Consider the following 22059-nt stretch of genomic DNA (forward strand, 5'->3'; position numbering starts at 1 on the left):
AGAGCTCCCTCCCTGGATGCAGTGTATCTGGGAAGGAAGAATGAGAAATGGAAATAGCTGCCTAAAACTAAAAATACAGAGGATTCCTCCATCGATTGGGTGTTGACACCTCCATTTTCCCTCAGAGAAGATAACCTTGGTGTATCACTCTAAGTTAGGCAATGGTGTCCCACAAACCCAGGCAAATGTGTAAGAAGGTAATCAAAGAGTAAAAGAAAATGCACAAAATGCAAGTGAGGGAAATGAGCTGATTTGAATTGAGCCACCTGCCCAAACTAATTTACATTCTTTCAGCAGTCACCACAATTGCTGCATTTCGATTAATGTAGCTTGATTTGACATTTCATCAAGATTCCTGGAGACCTCAACAACGATTTTGTAACCCCAACATACTAACAGAACTGGCTCCAGATCAATGGGGAGTCCATTTCAACTCCACTTTTCAAATTTGCAGGAGCCTCAGGGACTGCTTTAACCCATTGTAGAAACAGGCTGGACTATACAGGTCTAGATATGAATAATTTTTTGTTAAGCCCAAAGAGGTGAATGCTTCAAAAATGAACTGAAAGACTGTGGGAAAATGCAGAAAGAATGTCACATTCTTTCTATGAACGGAATCAACTTTCTAAGTGTACTATCCAATCCTCTTTTGTCATATATACAGTTGCATTCCTTTACTCTGGGAAAGAATTGCCACTTTTAAGGAAGCGCCAATATTTTAGGTCAACCCTTATAAAACTCATGCTTAAGAGATTCTTTCCTCCTCCTAGAACCAACCCGTGTCTTGTATAAGACCATAATTATTAGAACAATGTTTTAAAAGTTTGCCACTCGCTTACATTCTCTGCTCCATTTCATCAAAGCACTGAACTGGTGCATCTCTGCTATTCCAAAGACATCAGCCTTCTTAATCAACCCGAAAACTATTTTTATACCAACATATCATCTCCTCCTCTGCTGTGATCTAATTTTCTGACAGCTCAAAGTATTCTCTGGGAAACTTGACACCGATCTTGTGAGGCTCCCTTCATCTCTGCCCTAAGGTAAGGGAGATGCCACCTTCCATAACACACTGGAACCCATCCACAAGAGCTGGAGCTGCATATCTAGACATCAACTGTCTGCAAAATATTCCGAACTACGTGTACACACCATTCAGTCACTAATTGCAAAATCTTGTACTTAATTCAGAAGAAAGAAATTCCTGTAATGTAGAAGTAATGGGTTAAACATAGAGCTTTTTAAAGTGGCTCAGCTATACAATAGAGAATAATTAGGTATCCATAATAAGGCAATTTAATAGTATACTAAATGACATTCCCCCACATAGGGCATAATTAGTTTCATGTACTTGACACATTCATGCGAGATGTCAGACTGGAAGATTATTATTGTTTTTTTTTCATATCCAATTTTTAGTTAGAAGTAGTTTGTCTGTGTATCTTCCTGCTCATTTGAGGATTAACCGTCCATTATTTTTGGAATGAGTTTCCAGTATGACATTTCTCACATTGCTGTTAATTTTCTTTCCTGGCCCCTTTTCAGTACGGTGCATGTGGTTTTTACTATTTGATTTATTAAATTTGACATACCAAAGCACTTGCTCAAATTGGTCTGTTTGTCAATGAAGACTTTAGCAGAGATAACATTTCCAAAAGGCATGAACATCTGCAGAATGTCCTGGTCTCCAAACTCCTGGGGGAGGTGGTAAATAAAGAGGTTTGCCCCTTCTGGACCTTTAGGAAAATAAAATAAATAAATAAAAAAAAGGAAGTATGAAAACAGCTATTACAAGTGCTACATTTAATCTATTTTTCCATAATACTTACTGAAGTTGATGGTCAGAAAGCATTTCACTTTCCCACTTTGAAGGAACAAAAGCAAGTGGATCATCAAAGCAGCACAGCTGAAATGCAGCTCTTTAGAGCATCCCATCTTGAAAAGTATTTACTTTGAGAAGTGTTTATTTCATAACTCTACTACAGAAATAATAAAATTCATTCTATTTCTTCAATTTACATGAGTGTCTTTCAGTATAATTAGGGGTAGGAAAGCAGGTACAAAATGTATTGGCTCTCAAAATACTCCCAAGAACTCCACAAGGAGTCCTCTGCTGCTTCCAACACTTGCATGAGTTTGTCAGTTTAATTCCAGTTGCAGGAACTTATGGAAATGGATTGAGGTGAGCTCAGATTTGAGTACCACAGATTTAAACTCAAAGGGCAAAAAAATGATGGAGATAGGAATAAAAATAATAAGACAAAGCACACCTTGTGACTTGGAAGTCAGTGAAGTCAGCGAGAAAAAGACATTCAGAATTAAATTTGTACTGACTCATTTCAAAATGAGCTTTCTTTTTTTTTTTTTTTTTAAATATGAACTCCCCATAGAAAGCTCTGTCTCCTGGAAGAAGCTTTGTAAAGTAAGTCTTTAAAAATAGATCAAAATTAAGTAGTTGGGTTGAAATTAAAGTGGCTTTACACTAAGTTCAGTTTGCAAAGAAAGGTGTAAACTCAAAGGTGCTTTGAATATTTTTCTTACAGACAAAATTTGAGATATGTATTATTAAATTTGTAGGTTAAAACATGCATCCTAGCACTAATAGGTTAATTTTTTCCCCTAGCTCAATTCCGCCTTTACAGCAACACACTGGAAATGAACAATGGATGCCAGGAAGAGTGTGAGATATGATGGAGCCAGACATGGCCTTCCCATGCAGGCTCCAGCAGCATAAGTGGTACACAAATGGAACAAGCATTTCTGCTAAAAACACACCTAGAATAGCCTGATTAAGTACTCCCTTGCTTAATGGAACATAAGCGTGCCTCAGATGTGATGTCCTTGGTTTTCTGGACAGGAAGAGGAAAGCGCTCATCAGATTTACAGAGTTCCTTCTGCAACAGAGCCTCACCTCTCCCACACAGAATCAGGCTGGCTGCTCTGAAGCAGAAGGTAGCAAAGTTTGCCCAAAAGGAGGGGATAAATGAATTAGGTAAAAAAAAAAAAAAAAAAAAATTGGGGAGGAGGGGGAAAAAAAAGATGAAAAAACTTGTGACCTGGAACTTTTTTCTCCTTGTCACAAGTAAACTATCATTTTCAGCAAATAATATTCTTTAAAAGTAGGGAAAAAATACTAAATAATATTTAAGAACATATGCACAAGGCAGTTCATTGTGCTTCAGAATTTAATATTTATACAGCATTTTTCTCTGGTACTTGTTTGTCCTCAACCACTCCAGACTCTTCACCATTCCATCAGAAATCATGGTAAGAGACAAAACATTGCTGTTGGTATTCAGTAGTGGAATTCACTCAATTGAACTTAACTGCTTACTAACAGATACAAGATATGTAACAAAAATACTGTATTTTAAAAAGGATGATGCCAATTCATAAAAATAAAAAATAAACCTAAAGCTGATTTGAATGCTTCTGAACAGGAAAAAAATTAAATAGTTAGAAAAAAAATCAAACCCTCCTTCACTATGTATCTTGCAATGACACCAAAACAACAATTTTTTTCTGGTGTCAAATAGTCTATTGTCACTGAGCAAAAGGCCTGAGGTGAACGATAAATGCAGAAAACAAAAAAATATAGAAAAAAGATTTTAAAAAATCCCCCTTTCATTTTAAATAATCCAAGCTGTTAGCAGCAAATGAAGAAAAGACTTCAGAGAAAATATACATTTTAACTCCAGTGTTCCTATACAATAACCAATTGGAGGAATGCCAAATTTGTCTTCCTAGGAAACACATCCCATAACAGTACCAGATACCATTTCAAAAGAGGATAAAAAAGATTTCTCTTGAGGATATTATACTAGGTTTATTTCCAAAGCTGATCCTTGGCAAGAACAGTAGTGACAACATAGATACAGTCTTAGAAAGCATGCAGTATTTTCCTGTCTTTGTAGAATTAGCTGGAAATTAGGATGAGAGAAAGCAATGAAAAGAGAAGCAACCCCCCAAAAATGCCTGGGAAGTATGAAGGGGAACGGAAGAGGGGAAAAGGGTAACCTCCTTTTTCCTAAACACCTTGTAATTAGTATTCATTTATTCTTAGCAATAACTTCCTGATGTTTATTTGCTGTTGGTGTGGGGAGAGGGGGGCAATCATTCACTTAGCTGCTTCCCCACAAGACCCACAATTAAGCAAAGAACCACTCAAAGTGAAAACGGATCTTGTCATTAGCTCAAAACCTTAAACTTAATCAGATTAACTCCACTATGACAGAAAATGGAAATCAGAAGACAAAATTGCATCCACAGAGGGATGATTTTTGTTAGCAGCACCTTTTTATATGGGAGTTGGTAAATGCTTTTCTATGAGGAAGGATGGGTGGCAAAGTATAACTTGAAGGACAGACGGTTGAAAAGTGAAACACATTAGAGGTTAAAGAAGGTGACAGTGCTAAGCAGGAGAAAACTGGAGGAAAAAGAAATCACAGATTAGACTGCTCGAGGCCTTCCACGAAGCCTCCATGAGGAAGCGGACGCGTGGCACCGCTAGGCCTGGGCTTGCCGGCGAGGGCGCTTACCTTCCTTCTGGCTGCCCGCGGCGCTCTGCTGCTGCAGCAAGCTCTGGCTGTAGAGGGTGGGCAGTGCGGCGGCCGCGTACTGCTGGATTCCTGAGTAGGCCTGGGTGAGCGCGTCCATCGTGCCGGCCGTGCCGTTCGTCAGGCCTGTTGCGCCGAGTCCTCCGTTCAGGGCCGCCATACCTGAGAGCATTTGAGCAACTTTACAAAAAACCCAACAATAGAGAAAAGAAATTGCACTTGTTCATTAGTGCTTTCCGAAAGTTGTTGGTATTATACGACACTGACAACGACAGCAGTGCATGCAGCTCGGCACTTCACCAAATGGGACTGAGGACAAAGAAACACGACTTTGGCATCAGGATCACTTCAGCACAAGGGTTGCACAGTCAAATGGACTCGCATGCAGCCTGCTACTGGCAAGTACTACAGCTCCGTGCTCCTGAGAGCCTCTGTGCTCGTCCTCCTTGACACCTGTGCTTCTGCTGTGAATGTCTGAGGCTGGCAGTGTGGGACCTATTTGACCAGTATCCTTGCGAGCTGGCCACTGGCAAAAGCAGTCTGCGAGGAAACCCACTCTCTCTGACCAGGGTCTTCAGCATGACCACACCATATCAGAAGTGTTTTGCTTATACAGAGTGAGCAGAGAACCCTGATTAACTGCATTTTAAAACAGGTCTTTTTCAACCTAAATGATTCTATAATAACCCTCTGTACAATTACAGGCTTTGTCCCTTAGGCTGTGGTAGAAAGATGGACTGCGATGCTCCTTGCTTCCACCCTCCTCCTCTAGTCACTCCAGTCACTCCACAAGAGATGAACAGCAGCACATCCAGAGTGACTAAAAATACTTCATCCAGACATCTTTCATGAAGAAACAAAAGCATTTGTTCCTAGCAACGTTTTTCTTCACACAGGAAGCAGAGTCACTTTTTTTTAAGTTACAGCAATTCTACATCCTGATAAGTAACAGAGTAATTTGACTGGGATGGCTGTTAAAGAGGAAATTTCAGATGGGATTGCTAGCTGTGCAGAAAATGGCATCCCTCATCCATGCAAAGAGTGTTGTCTGCATAAGGAGTTGTACTACTCTGATTCGATGGTGGACAAACTCCTGAGTTACAGCTTCCCTCCATTGCTTCTATTTCTCAGCATGGCTCTTACATGAGTTATGTTGAAGTTAACAGTGCTAGCATATCTTTCAGACATTCCAAAAAAGTAAATTTTCTGCTGGAAGTTGAAAGCATGGCAGGGTTCAGAGCCCTGTTCATCTTCCACATGCCCAGCTTGTGTCAACCTGAGCAGTGACAGCCCATCAGGACTGAGAGTCAGGCCACGTTTTCTGCACAATTAGCTATCCCAGTTCCCCAGTTTCCAGGTGAACAGCTCACAAACAACTTAAAGGGCTTAATCAGGCCCCTCAAGGTACAGAAGACAAGTCACTAGAAAAATGGGGGGGGGGCACCCAGAATCACCAGCAATAATTTCTTAGACATCGTGTAATGTTTTGATTGGTAAAATGGTGGATGAAGATGTGACTGGTGGTGTCATATTAACACCCCAAAGCAACAGTAAAGAGGAGAGGGCTTAATTTCGGAGCAATAATAAGGGTTGGTATGTAAATTGTGGAAAAGTGGGGAATTTAAGCAGAGTACACTTTATAGTAAATTAATAATGAAATCTATTAGACTGGGAAACAATCTTCAAGGAAGATGGCAGAAACCTTATCACATGAGTAATTTAGAAATAGGAAGAATACTGCAGGGAATTATCCAGCATTGACAGAGGAGGATAAAGATGATGACCCCAGTATCCTTCCACCTCTTATGTAGATTTGAAAAGCCTATTCCTATGAGTCTCCAATAATCAGGACAACTGTTCAAGTGGCACCTTTTAGGCTCCACCAGGGTCTGTGCCAATTAAGAGAATTGTACTGCATAAATTATACCTTTTGATCTTACTATAATTTGTGTGACTAAACACTTGACAGAGATGTGATATTCTTAGCCTTTCCTTAATAAAATGTCTCACTCTGAAGACTTCTCTTTCGCCTCCACCCCACTTCAGAGCATTGCTGTACCCTGATGGGAGGTACTGGCTGCCACTGCTTTGAACAAAAATCTCTGTCAGAGCTCAACAGACCTGGATATTTCTTGTATAATGGTTCCATTATAAAACTATATTGGGTTTGTGTGGTAGTGGGGGCGATACAGGGGTGGTTTCTGTGAGAAGCTGCTGGAAGCCTCCCCTGTGTCCTACAGAGCCAATGCCAGATGGACCCATCACTGCCCAAGGCTGAGCCCATCAGTGACAGTGGTAGCACCTCTGGGGTAACATGGTTAAGAAGGAGAAAAAACCCTGTGCAATTGCAACTGCAGCTAGAGAAGAGAGGAGTGAGAATGTGTGAGAGAAACAGCTCTGCAGACACCAAAGTCAGTGGAGAAGGAGGGGCAGGAGCTGCTCCAGGCACCAGAGATGAGACTCCCCTGCAGCCCCTGGTGCAGCCCACGATGAGGCAGCTGTGCCCTGCAGCACATGGGGGTCCATGGGGAGCAGAGATCCACCTGCAGCCCCTGGAGGAGCCCACACCAGAGCATGTGGATGCCCAAAGAAGGCTGTGACCCCATGGGAAAGCAGTGCTCCTGGCAGGACCTGTGGAGACATGATTGCACTGGAGTAGGTTTGCTGTCAATACTTGTTACCCTGTGGGGGACCCACTCTGGAGCAGCCTGTTCCTGAAGGAAACACTATGGAACAGACCCACACTGGAGCAATTTGTGCAGTGCTGCAGCCTGTGGAAAGGGATCCACATTGAAGGACCTGGTGAAGAACTCCCTCCTGTGGGAGGGACCCCATGCTGGAGCAGAGGAACAGCGTGAGGAGTTCAACCCTGAGGAGGAAGGAGCTGCAGGAACAATGTGTGATGAACTGACTGCAACCCCCATTCCCCTCCTCCTGCACCAGTGGGGAACAGGAGGTGGAGAATTCAGGAATAAAGTTAAGCCTGGAGGAAGGTAGGAGTGGGGAGAAGGTGTTTCTAAGATTTGGTTTCATTTCCCATTATTCTACTCTGATTTGATTGGTAATGAATTAATTTGCTCAAGTCAGGAATGTTCTGTCTGTGATGGTAGCTGGTAAGTGATCTCTCCCTGCCCTTTTCTCAACTCACAAGCCTTTAGTTATATTTTCTCTCCCCTGCCCAGTTCAGGAGGGGGAGTGATAGAGTGGCATTCAAAATATTATAATAACATGAATAATAACAACAACAACAACAATATCAATAATAATTTTTATAATAAAGGGTGTATAATATACAATATATTATATATTAGATATTACTACGACTAATTTGATCCTGAGGCTGACCTTAGTCTCCTCTGATGTTTTTGAACTTAGGTTTGTCACTGCTTGCATGGGTGTACACACAGGACTGGTTAAAGTAAAGGCTCCTGATAAAGCAGCTTGTATCTCTCTTTTTATTAGAGTGTTGAAATAACTTGATCACAGAGGTAGCATTCGGATACCATGTTGTGTTTCGTGAGTCATCGGCCTATTAGATAAACATGCTTTGTGTTGCAGTGGGCAGCATCCTCCCCCTCCTTTCCCCTGGAATCAATAGCACCTTCCCACCAAGTGATTCCAGATCAGCCATCAGCCACACAAGCTGGCCCACGGCACTGCTCCTGGGAAGGGCACAGCTACTGCTGCCACAGCCCACGTGTGGCATACACCTCCCTCCCGAGCAAAACAGAGCTGCAGAAAGCACCCGACGCTTTCTCTGTTCTTACATTTTTATGAAATCTGCAAGGCCCAGCTGCTGTTACACATCTTTGCCATCTCTTTATTATCTCTAGCAATGCACCTCAGTCTCACACTGAACTCTGGTCCCTTCCTCCCTTCTGTGAAATAACCTTTTGGAGCCTCTCATCTATGGCCTTCTACTTTTCTGAGTGTCTCTACATAATACAGAAGCAACAAAGCTTGGCAAGTCTAAAGGTCTCTCAAAGTGCTTTTCAAGCACCTTCAAATCTGTCATGAATAGTTTTATCTCTGTTTTACAGATGTAAATAAGGGGACAGAAAGGCTAAGTGACTGCCCTGGGGTCACACACAAATATTGTGTCATAGCTGTCCAGTATCCTGAAATTATGGTCTTCCTTCATAATTGCAAATAATAGCTTCCTTCCTCTTCAGTAATTTTTCCTCATAATTCATTTCTTTTTGTTACTTAGAATTCTTAAATTTACATGCTCAAAGCAGACAGTCTAATGTTTTAGCATTTAAAGTTTTAGGTGCTTCAAGAACAACCAAGAGAAGACTGAATCCCCACACTTAGGTACAATTGCTGCCAAAACCTTGGAGACAGTTAAACTTACCATGCTCCACTTTATTTAAGGCCTCCAGACATCTTTTTAAAATGCTTCTCTCTACAATGACGGCACTATCAGCCTCCATAGTCCAGCTTCTTTTCACAGACCCAGACAAGATGGAGAAAACAGATGAAAGTCTTCTACTGAGCTCAGCATGGAAGACATTCTCCATGTGATTCTCACATGCAGAGACATGGCTTAGGCAAAAGAGCATCTCTTTGAACCTCTATTTAAATCAATGCCCAAGCCCAGTTCCACCTTCTGATTAATTTTTGGGTTAAGCTCTGCTTGACTTGTGCTTTGGATTTTCTAATTCCCCAATTAGAAGGATGTCCCTCAATTCCCAGTTTGCTGCACAGTTACTTCAGGAATGTCCATGTCTGGTGAATACTTTTTACTAGCCTGCTTATGACCATGGCATAAGCCATGTCAGCATGAAACATCAGACTTACTAAATGTGAGGTTTCCCAAAGGCAATCTCCCAGGTGGGTTTGAGTGTGAATAACTGAATCAGACATGGTCATAATGAAAAACCTCAGTCTGTCATTAAAATAGACAGGGGAAATTATTGTAATTTGAGCAATGCTTCACTATCATCAGTATCATGAATACCAGAAAGTGATGATCAGTATCACCCTTTTGAGAGAAACAAGTGTCCTAATGCTGAGCTGTGTCATGGGGAAGCAGTTTCCCCTCTTTAGCTCTCTCTCATGTATGCATATACATAGACAGACATACCCACGCACATTTTGTAAGCACTATACACATATCCATAAAAACATCCATGAAGAAGATTTGGGATTGCAGTCACTGTCAGTACAAGTCCATGGAAGCAATGGTGACTTAAAGCAAACTGAAATTTGGTACCAGATTGTGAATACATCATTAATACTTCAAATGACACATGCAGATAAGTTTCCACACACATCACCTCAAAATACTTGCTGAGAAAATGTAAACTCTTTGCTTGCAGCCTAGAAAGGAGTGCTAAAAGGAGTGCAACAGAAGGGCTCCCACGCAAAGAGCTCACAGGATTCACTCTTGCTTGGTCTTGATGAAGGGGTACATTATGTTGGAGTGCTCCAGTGTGTCTGGGTTCTTAGTACTTGTGGGAGAGGAGGAGTGGGATGCCATATTTTGCTCTTGATAATATGACCTTTTATAAACCAACTGAAGCACGATGACTGTTAATCAGAAAGGACATTTAATGATGTCTTACTCATGACAGGGTTGATCTCTTACTACAAGAGCTCATGAGAGGAGAGGAGGTAAGTTAGCTTTCCATGCATGCCATGTCCAGTGGCTTGCTTTGACACTAATGGAATAATAAGAAAGAAAACTAACATTTGCCATTTTGGGACCTAATACTCACTTTTCCGCAGTTGTCCTTGAGCTGTATTTACAAAGAGGTTGTTTTGTGTGAAATGCACATGTCCTTGCCAGAAGCAAGTCCTGTTTTACACGAGACCCCATGCAACCATTCAACATTCTACATGGACATCCATAAGCCCCCTTCCTTCCCAGCTCCCAACAATGCCAACCAGAGATCACAGAACAAAAAGATTGTGTGAGCAGCCAAGTAACAGCGACAGAAAGGACATCATGCAGAGCATCAGAGTGAGCAAGAGATACTGAGGAGGACATCCATTCCTGAGGGTGCATTATGATGGGTCATGGACTGGCAATGACCAAATAGATTCCTTGCATTGCAAAAGGAAATGCAAGGAGCAACAGCAGCTAAAGAAAAAAAAGAAGAAGGGGGGAAAAATGCAGCTGGGCAAATCTTTTCGATTACAGGCAAAGGTGAAGTCATCATAGCAGAAACAATTAAAAAAAAAAAAAATCCTTCTTCTTCAAGAAAATCTTCACCAAGGCTAAGAGCAAGGAAGAATATTCTAACAACTACTGGCATCTACTTAGCTGGAGATGTCAGGGTTTGTTAAGATGTCATAGGATAAGTGTGTGTGCTCTGACTTTACAGGTGACTGACTGCATGTTCTCCTATACTTGCCAATTAAAAGCCAAAGACTTGCCTTCATTTTTAAAGCATGTTGCTCTCAAGTCAATTAGATAATTCTTACAGACGTTTTAAAGGACTGCCTCCATGGCAAACATCTTTCTTAGCACTACTTTTCTGAGTGAGGTTTTGTACAATGGGGTGATACACCTGTTGTCAGACTCCCTCAATGAAAATGGAGCCTCTCCTATAACCTAGACAACCCAAAGCCCTGGTGACAATTCTTTTACCTTCTATATGTATTGCAAGAAGAGGAGTCTTTATGCAGGGACCCAAGGAAATTCACTTTGCAGAGCAAACTGTGTGAAACTAAAAGACTCCAGGACTACGTATGTACCATGAATGGAACTGGATCAACGTGACCCCCTTATTTGGTGTAGAGATTAAAAATCATATTATCACTTTACAATTGATAGTTTTTGTGGCATGATTATTGGGGAAGGCTGTCCACCACAGCAATAAATACTCACTGTTTACGGTACCTGCTAGTGCATTAATATTATTCAGTCCAACAGTGGCTCCAGCCAGTCCTTGGAGAGTACCCAGAGAAGTCAAAGAATTCATGGCCGCACCAGCTGTGGAATTAGCAGTTGATGCAGCCACTGAAAGGAAAAAGAAAACAAAGCAAAATTGAGGCCATAGTTTGTTTATTTTACTTAATCACAGAACAGCTTACAATAATGCAGAGCACAACAACAGGGCTACTTGCAAGGAGAAGGAAAAAAGAAAATGAGACCAACAAGACCAACCTTGCTCAAGGCATTAATAGTGTGATTGTTCATGGAAAATGTTGATGAGTCTAGAACTATAAATACTAGATCACAAAATTCAGTATTGTACTATTATTTGCAAATGTAATGCCGAACCAGTATGTGTGGGATCAGACACTTTCTCAAAAGTTTGTCAATCAACCTAGCTAACCAGGCTTTTGGGATTTTGCCACACACCTCAAAGTCCATCATTGAACAAACAAGAATTCCTCAGTAATTTTGTCATACAACAGCTTACTGTTTTGGGCCCCAAATGTTCTAAGAGTAAGCTTAATTATTCTAAGTGAAGACACTAAGCTCTAGGACATTGTATGAATTCCATTTAAAGACCTGAAGATCAGAATGACCAGGCAAATACAAAATGTAACTACCATCCATTTTATTGGAGGCTTTTATCCTGGCCTTTGTACATAGCTAGTCATGTACATGCACCCCCATGACACTGCATGTATCCCCAAAAGCTCTGCCAGAGGGGCAAAGGTAGAGAAAATGTCCTTGATGCTACAATGTCAAGGGAACGATGAAGGTGGGTGAGATGAATCCATCTAAATTATGTGTTTAGGGAGAGAAAGAGACTCACTCTCTTGTCATAAGAAAGTAATAAAGAGTCATAATTTGGGATAGGTTGGGTGAACTAGAAATACCTGTCTGTCTCAAAGAAGAGCCTTGAATAACCAGTGTAGATTAAACACTTAACTCACAGGTAGGTAAAGTTATACCAGATGAATCACACTCATAAAAGCTGCAGAAGCAATTAAGTTTTTAGCTTGTCTCCTGAGCCCTACTTTCGTGTATCAGTCATAAAGCCTTCTTTTTTTTTTTCTGTTATAAAGTTGCATTATCTTATGAAAAGCGAACATTTAAAGTCAGAGTTTTGTTGATGATGTACTGGAGGCACATCACATCTACACCATGCTTTTTTTGCTCCTATTCATTACCTAGCTATAAAATGGTTAAGACCACTTTTATCTTGATGTTTTTTTGGGCTGTCAAACACATCAGATTACTCAGTGAACCCTCAAGAAAGTGAAGTCTCTTGAGCTGACAGGATCCAGTAAGGAAAGTATGAGGTAACTTTTTCACTCTGTGGGTAAACTTTGAAGCTCTAACCTACAAATAACCTGCCTTTGCAACATTAAGACCCACCAAAGGCAAATTTTCAGACTCTTGGGGCCTCAAAGTACAAAGAACACCCTTGCTGTGGGGGAAGAGAGATTTCCAGACTCTGTTATACATTCCTTGTGTCTTAGCATCTGTGATGTTCACTTGAATAATTTTATATGTTGCAAATAGAAGCAGCTTTGATTATTCAATCTGTGCCCACAAAGCAATAAGAATCCAATAATGTCTTTGATTAAAAAAAGTAATAAAAGACAAGTAAAAAACCCCACTTTTGTCAGATAATGTGGGCACCAACAGAAAGATATGAAAAAAATAAACTGAATTCCCTTTGACCAACACTGGTCTGTGTTTCTGTCAACGTTCATTAGCAAATAATTTAAATGACATATATACAACTCAAATCTGAAGGATCTGATTGGTTTTGACTGGACTAAATTCCATCCATTTTCTGTTTCAGAGGATCATTACCATTTTCTCTTAAGGAAACATATATTTAAGAAATGAGAGAAATGGGGACTAGGAAACTGCCTGTAAATTACATTAATGCTGGGGGCAAGTAACTGCTGTGAACAAGAGCCATATGCTTATGGATTGCCAACACATCTGTTGGAGAAGGCAAAAAAAATCTGCTTAAAACCTTCCCTCTTGTGCAGCCCACAGTGAATTGTGGGGACTCTCACCATTGGCTGCTCAAACACATGCTCCAGGGATGGTCAGTATCTGGGGCCAACATCTCTTTTCTTCTTTTTTCTCTATTCCCTCAGACAAATAAAGAGCAGGTGCCTCAGTGCTTCTCCCATTTGAAGCTGCAGTGCAGATTATCTAGTTTGCCTGAATAAAGACTTGGCACTTACTCACTGTACAATACTAGTTGCAGCCCTAAAGCACCTAAGGAACCAGTATTATGTTGTTGTGGTATTCCTTCTGCTTAGCAATGATCTGCCTCACAGATGCAGCGGGACAATGCTCTTTCCTCTTTGGCTTAATATTTCTTCAAGGAGAAAGAGACAGAACACATTGTGTGGTTTCCACTATCTTATTGAACAGGGGGTGAACAGAAATGAAGGGACCTCCTTTTTTTAGGGTGCTTGGAGAGATCAAGCACCTTCTGCATGAAGTTTCCTGAGACACTCCACACTGATTGACTGAGACCTGCATCTCTGAAATGAAGACAAAGGCAGTGATGAGCTAAAATATTACCGTAAAAGGGCTACAAAAGGTCCAAGATATTAAGAGGTGAAAATTTCTAACAAAATTCTATATAAAACCAACAGATGAAACAATGGTATGCCTTGTCCCCAAAACTGAAGGAAGATGAAACAAAAGTTAAAAGATCCTACAAGACAAGTGTGAAGGCTTAGACCAGCTGAAAGTTTTACTTGATGTGCTCCCAGAATACATGGAAATCCATCTAGAGACAAGGACTATGCTTCTCCTGTCCTTTGCCATTTTCTAGTTCCTTTCAACTAAAAAATTGTAACATATATTAAACTGAAGGGAAAGAAGAAAAATCACATGCCTTATGGTAACAGCAAATGACTGCACTACTTTGGGGGAACCTGTATAACTCTCTTGTGTCAGCAAAACTCTCAGGCTCCACAAATACTCAGAGTAATGGCAAAGGAAGAATAATTCACTGTCGGAATACTTTCTACATTTATGTCTTTTAGTTGTCCAGAAGACAAAAATAGATTGGCTACCTACATAATTTATAAATTGGGTTTTACAGGTTCCTCTGACAACAACAACAACAACAACAACAACAACAACAACAACAACAACAACAAAAAAAAAAAAAAAAAAAAAAAATCACAACTCCCTCTAGCCTCCACACCAGAAAATTCACAGAATCACAGAATATACTGAGTTGGAAGGGATCCACAATGATCATCGAGTCTAACTCCTGGCCCTGCACAGGACCATCCCCAAGCATCCCACCATGTGCCTGAGACCATTGTTCAAATGCTTCTTGAACTCTTGCTTCTTGAATGCTGTGACCACTTCCTTGGGGAGCCTGTTCCAGTGCCCAACCACCCTCTGGGTGAAGAACCTTTCTCTAATATCAAACCTAAGCCTCCCCTGGCACAACTTCAGGCCATTCCTTCGGGTCCTGTCACTGGGCACCACAGAGAACAGATCAGTGCCTGCCCCTCCTCTTACTGTGCTTCCTATGTTTAACTGATGAAATTTTTGCTATCAGCTTCAAGCTTCAAGCGAAGAAACTTCGCTTCTGGTTAATATATTCTTTGACAGAGTTGTTTTTCATACAAAGAAGACATTTTTATTTGGAGTGGTTGCTCTACACAATACAGATATTTGTGTTTAACTAGAAATGTTGCACTCATGGAGATTTTTAAGGCTGGAAGGAGCTGGCATTTTCAAATGTTCTCAAAACATTTAATTCTGCCTGTAAATGATTATAACACCTTTTAGGTCAGTGAAATTTTTTTTTTTTTTAAACAGAAATATGAACTAGCAATGAGCCATTTCTCTTTTAAAATTTAATTTAAATAACACTTCAACACAATTCTTAAAACTATGCCAACCTAGAAAAACAACAGGAATCAGCATAGAAACTTTTGGCCATTCTTTTGGCTAGCTTATGTCAATAGAGTCATAATGATTTACATCACCTGGATTTGCTTCAGCTGGAAAACTAGATTCAGGGTAACAGCATCTAGGAAAGGCAATGATGTGTAAATATTTCTTTGGCTTTGCTACACACACTGTGGATGGAATTAATTTCCCCACCTTTGGCAGCCTTGTTGTTAGTTTAAGCTAGTCTAGTAAAAACTAGACTGTCTCTGAGATTTAAAGACCTCCAATTCAGACACCCTACATTTAGATTTCTATTTCAGGTTGGACTGAATTGCCCTAAAGAGCATGCAGATGAGCTCAACTACCAGATGCTACTGATGCCTTTCCCAGTTTTCCCTCAAACTTCTTGTGCTGCCCTGGATAAAGCAATCGCTATGATTTTTGTTGCAAGACTTTCTGCTTCTTCACAGTTGCTGCCTTGTCTCATAGAAGGGTGTATCTTGGAGGCACAGGCACATTTTTGTCAGGCCTATTCACTTCCTGCACCTCAGACCAAGGAGTGCCCTTGGTAGAGCTCCTTGGTATACTGAAACCACAGACCTGTGTTTGTCTGTGGTACAGCCTTGGGCAAATCCCACCCCTCTCATGTCTCAGGGGAAATTTATAAAATGAATAATTGAATCAGAGAATGGTTTAAATTGGAAGGCATCTTTAAAGATGAGCAGTGAGTGATCTTCAACTAGAGCAGGTTGCTCAAAGCCCCGTCCAACCTGACTATGACTGTTCACAGGGATATGGCATCCACCACCTCTCTGGGCAACCTGTGCCAGTGGCTCACCACCCTCAAAACAAAAACTTCTTCCTTGTATATAGTCTAAATCTACCCTCTTTTAGTTTAAAAGCATCGCCCCTTGTCCTATTTCTACAGACTCTGCTAAAAGGTTTGTCATGATCTTTCTTGCAGGCCCACTTTAAGTACTGAAAGGCTGCAATAGTCTCCCCAGAGCCTTCTCTTCTCCAGGCTGAACAACCCTAACTCCCTCAGCCTTTCCTCATAGGAGGGGTGCTGCAGCCCTCTGATCATCTTCAGGAATCCTCTTCCCTCAGTGGAGGTCAGGGTCTGGTAGGGCTGCCTGAGGATGAAGTACTAGATAAGCCATCCTCTCACTGTTGCACAATCACATATGTGCCACTATGATTTAGGAGAGACATGGTTTGCAGTGTGTAGTCAACCTCATTCTTTCCTTAATTTTTTTGGTAAATATCTAAGTAAAAAAAGAATTCCAATGACTTCTCAGCAAAGTCCTATACCACAAAAAACCCCCAAATCTCTTGTAAGGAAACTCCCTGCTATATGTGCTAGCTTGGCACTATTTATGGGCAGTGTAAACTGTGCACTTCTCCATTCCTCTCCACCTTGTCCTGTTCCCTTCCTCCTCTTCCAACATGGGCATATTGTCTGGAAATGATAAACAAACTGCAAGTCTTGGAGTAAGATATTAAGCACATGAGGCATTACAAACATTTTAAGTGAAGTTTCTTATTGGAAACATTATTTTGGCTTCAGGGCAGGACTAACAGAGAGAATGGGCAAAGAAAAGCAAGGGCAGCTACAGGTCTTTGCAGGCATGGAGAGTTGCTGTACACCTTGCCAACCCCATCCATGTGAAGAACAGCTATAATGTTTCTGGAGGAGAACCAGACTTCTGGTGCTGCAGGGCTTCAGGGCAGCTCCAAGACTGGCTTAACTACGCTAGGACTTTGCACACAGAGATCCACAATTGTAACTGCGTCAGCCCTGCTGACAGCTTTGCTTTAGGCAGCCCTTGGTTACACTTCACACTTGCCTGTCACTACAAATGCATGGCACAACAGGAAGCTCAGTGTTTACTCTGATATCAGCCACTTTCTTATCACCACTCACCTGTGAGGCTCAACTTTGTTCTTGTTGTTTTACTTAATGGAGAGTTTAAATAACTCAGTGTTCAAAGTACTTCTTTTGCTCCAGTTAAGATGAAGTAGTAGTGCAGCAGGGATCAATATTGCCCACAAATTTTAGGTTCAGCATCTCTGTGACTTTAAGCATGAGAAGTTGAAGAGAAAACATGTTCTCTTTTGGGAGACACTCATGTCAGATCTTCATTGGCAGTTGTCTAAGTCCAGAATCCTCTTCCTCGTACCAAATTTGGGTGTATTTTTGGTTTTCTGCTGCCTTCCTAAGCTCACTGACTCCAAGGGCCAGATAAAATGGATCTGACTTACACTGGTGCTGACTAAATAGCTGCCATTCAGAGGGATTCGGATAGGCAGAACTGGGCAACATGAACCTTATGAAATTTAATAAGGATAGATGCAAAGTCCTGCACCTGGGGAGGAATAATTCCTTTCAATAACACAGCAGGGGATGGATGGGCTGGGTAGAAGCTGTACTGAAAAGGATCTGTGGGAGTCTTGGTGGGAGGTGACATGAGCCAACAGCATGCACTGGCAGCGAAGAAAGCAAACAGCATCCTGGACTGTGGAATATGAGATGAGCCAGGAGATCCAAGTTTCCTCTTTACTCAGAGCTTGTTAAATCACATCTAAATACTACGTGCAGATTTGGGCTCCTTATTGCAAGGAGAACATTGATCAGGTGGAGGAAGTTCAGTGGAAGGCCAGCAAGGTGGTCAGGGGCTCCAGCACTCATCCTGTAACGAGCTGGGCTTGTTCAGGCTGGAGAAGACATGGCTCCAGGTGAAGCTAAAGCAGCCTCCCAGTGCTTAAAAGGAGGTCTACCATCTACTAGATAGAGCAATAGTACATGGTGGGAAGAGGAGAAGTACATTGAAACAAGGGAGGTTCAGTTCAGATAGAATTAAAAACATTTATACTGTGAGGATTGTCAAGCACTGAAACAGATTACCCAGACTGCTCCGTCCATGTCCTTGGACATTTTTAAGACTGCTTTGGATCAAGCCCTGAGCAACCTGATCTCACAGGAGCAGGGAGTTGGGCTACAGACATCCCGACTGACCTTCCAACCTCAATTATTCTATGGGAATTAGAGCATTGTAGGAGAAAAGTAGAGAAAGTCAGCTCACACTAAGACAGAATGAAAGAAGGCTGAAGAATGAAGATGTGTTGAAAACTGAACAGTAGAACTGGTTTCTGTTCTTGGGTCTGTTTACAGAAACAGAGGTTGACATTGAATATTCCACTTAATTCTCATCTGGGGTTTTGATTCTAGGCTGCCACAACTACACTGTGTGGCCAAGGTTTCCAGGGCCCAATCTGCATCTAACAAAAGGAAGTTCTGACCTTGGGTTTTGCCTTGAGGTCTTAGATTCCTCTTAGATTCAGCAGTGTGCAACAGAAAATAAAATCACAGTAGAAGAACGTAAAGAAAGGATATAAAGAAATTATATGAAGACAGTAAAGGCAGTAAAAAAAAGAAAAGACAAAACAATATTTCTAACAGCTCCTCAGTCAGTGACAGAAAAAAATTGTAAGTTTATAAGAGAATTATAAGGACAAAAGAAAAAGAAATATTAAACCCAAAGTAGAAATCTTTATTTCTTAATTTTAGCCAGCTGAATTTAAAATCTTTGTTTAGTAGACAAAATCTCTTGGGTAAACAAAATATGCCTTTGTCCCTTTCTTAGTCCAAGAGGGATAATAAAGCTAAGAGACAACACTGGATTTAAAGATAATCAGATTAAGGCTGCGTTCTCTGTTTTCTTTCTAATCTTTTGTTGCAAAAACCAATGATGTTTGGAACTGTGTCTTGAGAACTATATCTAAACATGAGGAACACCTGCTGGCCTGACTGAAAGACTAAACATATTGGGCAAAGTTTAGTTGTGTTAGACAAAGTCTGTGCAAAGCTCCCGAATTTGGTTTATAATATCTTAGTTTGGGGGTGGTACTCTCTCAAACAGAGATGAACGGCACGCAGCTGGGAGTCCAACCTGGAATTAGGAGGGATTCTGGACAGATCTGATCTTATACATTTAAGGTCAATCGATTAAGGTGTGTTCTCTTTATGTAGCACTGACACCAACTGGTTGTTTTGAAGAGATGGAGGCCCCAGAGTTTTCTCCTAAACACACAAATGAAATGTCTTATAGAAAAGGGGAATGATTCAAATATAGTAATGCTGGAGCTTATGAAATGAGAATTATAAACATGGTGTGGGGGAGAAGTAGGCAAGTCAATCATGGTGTCCATGTGACATTGCTCTCAGGAAATTGCAGTGGTGTTTCTGGCTAAAATGAGCACATTCTATGGGCTCTGACTGCAGAAGGAACACTTTAAAGGGGAAGAATAATTAAGCAATGATAGAGGCATCATCATTATTAGATAATCACAACCCAGAGGCATTAGAAAACGTTGAGTGTCTCTAATCCCATGGGGTCTAATTATTCTGTGATAATAACCACACCTCCAAGTTTTAATTTATTCTTATGGAGAATCTAGAGGGGGAGGGGGAAAAACAGGGACATTTTAATATTTTTGCTAGAAGAAGATGTAGTTGGCCTTTCACTAAGGCTCATAAGTATTCTAATTTAACTAGCATGTGTGACTGGCATTAAATTGTCTGCCCTTTGCAGTGATCTCCAGCCAATCGAAGTATTCACCCTCGCACAAAGTGGTGTTGTCCCTGTTGCTAGCAGGCGCTATTGCTCAGGGCAAATTTTGGCAAAGGTGAGATAGATTTTCCTGGTCTGGAGAGGTGTATTTTCCATAAGGTCCTCTGACAAACGCATTGCCATTGGTATGGAGAAAGAAGTAAAAACTTGCACATTTACTGGTATCTTGGAAGTGCTGTCTGACATGTCAAAAAGGAAGATTCTAGTAAGTTTAAGTGCTCTGCTTTTAAGTGCTCTGCTCTTGGATAGGATAAAATAAAAGTGACAGATGCACTCCAGGGAAAGAGCACCAGAAAAGCAAGAGAGCAGGAAAGAGTCTGGAGAAACAAGAATGACAATATAGAAAGACATATACCAATATTACAGCCTTTCTCTAATAAGTCAGTGTCCCTCTGCTTCTTCATTACTCACAGGTGAACTGTGCCCATGAAAGATTGTCCGTATCTTCTCAAGGAACAGGGAAAGAAAAGCAGCAGTGAGCAAAGGAGGAAGGGAGAGAGCCATGCACTCAACATCTGGTCTTTTTTTAAAACTGTGTGCATGCATGTGCAAATGAGAGCAAACATGACAGAGAAGCGAGAGGAAGAGGAGAGGAAGGAGTCTTTCCCCATGGTGATCCTTCTGGTTCTGGCTTGCTGCAAACAGCTTTATATTTTACAAAGTCCTTTGTGAACATTGACTTATACAAGAATGAAAAAACCAGAAAACATGAAGAGGTGAACCAATTAATTCAAATTCTTTGCAAATTCAGAAGCCAAGGTCTTCAACAATGGAAGAATAACTTTAGGCTCATAAATCCATACTATTCAGCACTGCATGGGTTTTTGAGAGCTAAGAAAGCTTGGGAGAAGTGAAAATCAGGGACACTCACTTTAATCACTTATTTATGTTAACACCTAACTTGACATTTATGATTGTCATGAAATTACAGTGTCTACACCACAGACCTTCCACAGCAGTGCAAAGAAGGAGGAGAAAACAGAGCATATGAAAGTACTATAGGTATGGCAGACAAACTTATTAGCTGGTTATTTTTGTAGTTTTCTAGTCCTCTGTTCCCTAACTTTCCTCCAAACCTATCTATCTAGCAGAAGGGATTTTAACAAACAAGGGTTTATTGATTGTGAATCTAGGCTGGTTTTGTGAATCTTGGTGTTTAAGGGCACATTTTCCTATGAGATTTTGAAGATGGAGAGAGAGAGAGAGAGTAAAAAGCAAGTTAATATTCTGGGCCAATTCCACACTGATGCTTCTGTTTTGTTGAAATGCATTGCTCAATGAAGACCATCCACCTCTAGAGTAAACTACAAATTGTACCTCAATACTGTGCCTGCAACGTTGTGCATTCTCCCCAGCACACCACAATGATGAATCGCCTTTGGTTTTGGGTGGGAAGTACTTTAGGGAGGCTCGGGAATATAATAATAATGCACAGTGGACTGGCTTGAGTTAAACTTCATAGCTGACCATCAGATATTTGCAACTCTAACTGAAATCGAACCAAAATGAATCACCACAATATGAAGGAAACAAAGAAGAATTACTGAGCACTTACGACTCTGTTTTACTCGGTGGGGCCAAGGGCTGTGGCTGTGCTCATTGAAGCACCACTGAGTTCGCATCAAAGCCATTTCTACAGGGAACTTCCAGCTGTGCTCTCATGTTTATTACAGCTATCTCACACAATTTGGAGCAGGCTATTGTTCCGAGACGCATGCCCTGATGCTGAAATGACCTCCATGTGGAGCCACTTCAGAATACAGCCACTTATAAATCACTTTCCAAAGAATTTCTGACCTAAAATCAAGAAGGCTCTACTTGAGGCCAGGGTCTCCCGCCTGGAGTACAGGTTCCTTCACACTGCTCCTGGTGTGCCTACAACATATTTGACACACTTTCAGCACTAAGCATTGACAAACAACACGCAGTAGCATCTCTCCATTAAACAAAAAGGAAAAAAACGAGTGTCAGCAGAGTCCAAGGCTATCATTCAAAGTAAGCAATGTTTTTGTTCTACAAGTGCTTACCACATGCATATATGCCAATTCAGATTCTAGTACACAGGAGAGGATGGTCT

General features: G+C 41.0%; 1 protein-coding gene across 14 annotated transcripts in view; it reads right to left on the bottom strand.

Annotated features, from left to right (window-relative positions):
- The window catches only part of CELF2 (CUGBP Elav-like family member 2), a 551223-nt gene that overhangs the window by 12134 nt on the left and 517030 nt on the right, over positions 1 to 22059 (bottom strand). For 8 of the 14 annotated variants that reach the window (XM_048302013.1, XM_048302008.1, XM_048302000.1 and 5 more), the window contains 3 exons: positions 11404 to 11523; positions 4539 to 4736; positions 1593 to 1736 (listed from right to left, as the gene is read on the bottom strand). In XM_048302013.1, the coding sequence (XP_048157970.1) occupies positions 1593 to 1736; positions 4539 to 4736; positions 11404 to 11523 (462 nt within the window). Of the gene's footprint in view, positions 1 to 1592; positions 1737 to 4538; positions 4737 to 11391; positions 11524 to 22059 lie in introns of all 14 variants that reach the window. The other 6 variants (XM_048302003.1, XM_048302007.1, XM_048302012.1 and 3 more) reach the window with 2 other exon arrangements.

The sequence above is a fragment of the Corvus hawaiiensis genome, chromosome 4 (assembly GCF_020740725.1).
Source record: "Corvus hawaiiensis isolate bCorHaw1 chromosome 4, bCorHaw1.pri.cur, whole genome shotgun sequence".
In the NCBI taxonomy this organism is placed as follows: domain Eukaryota; kingdom Metazoa; phylum Chordata; class Aves; order Passeriformes; family Corvidae; genus Corvus; species Corvus hawaiiensis.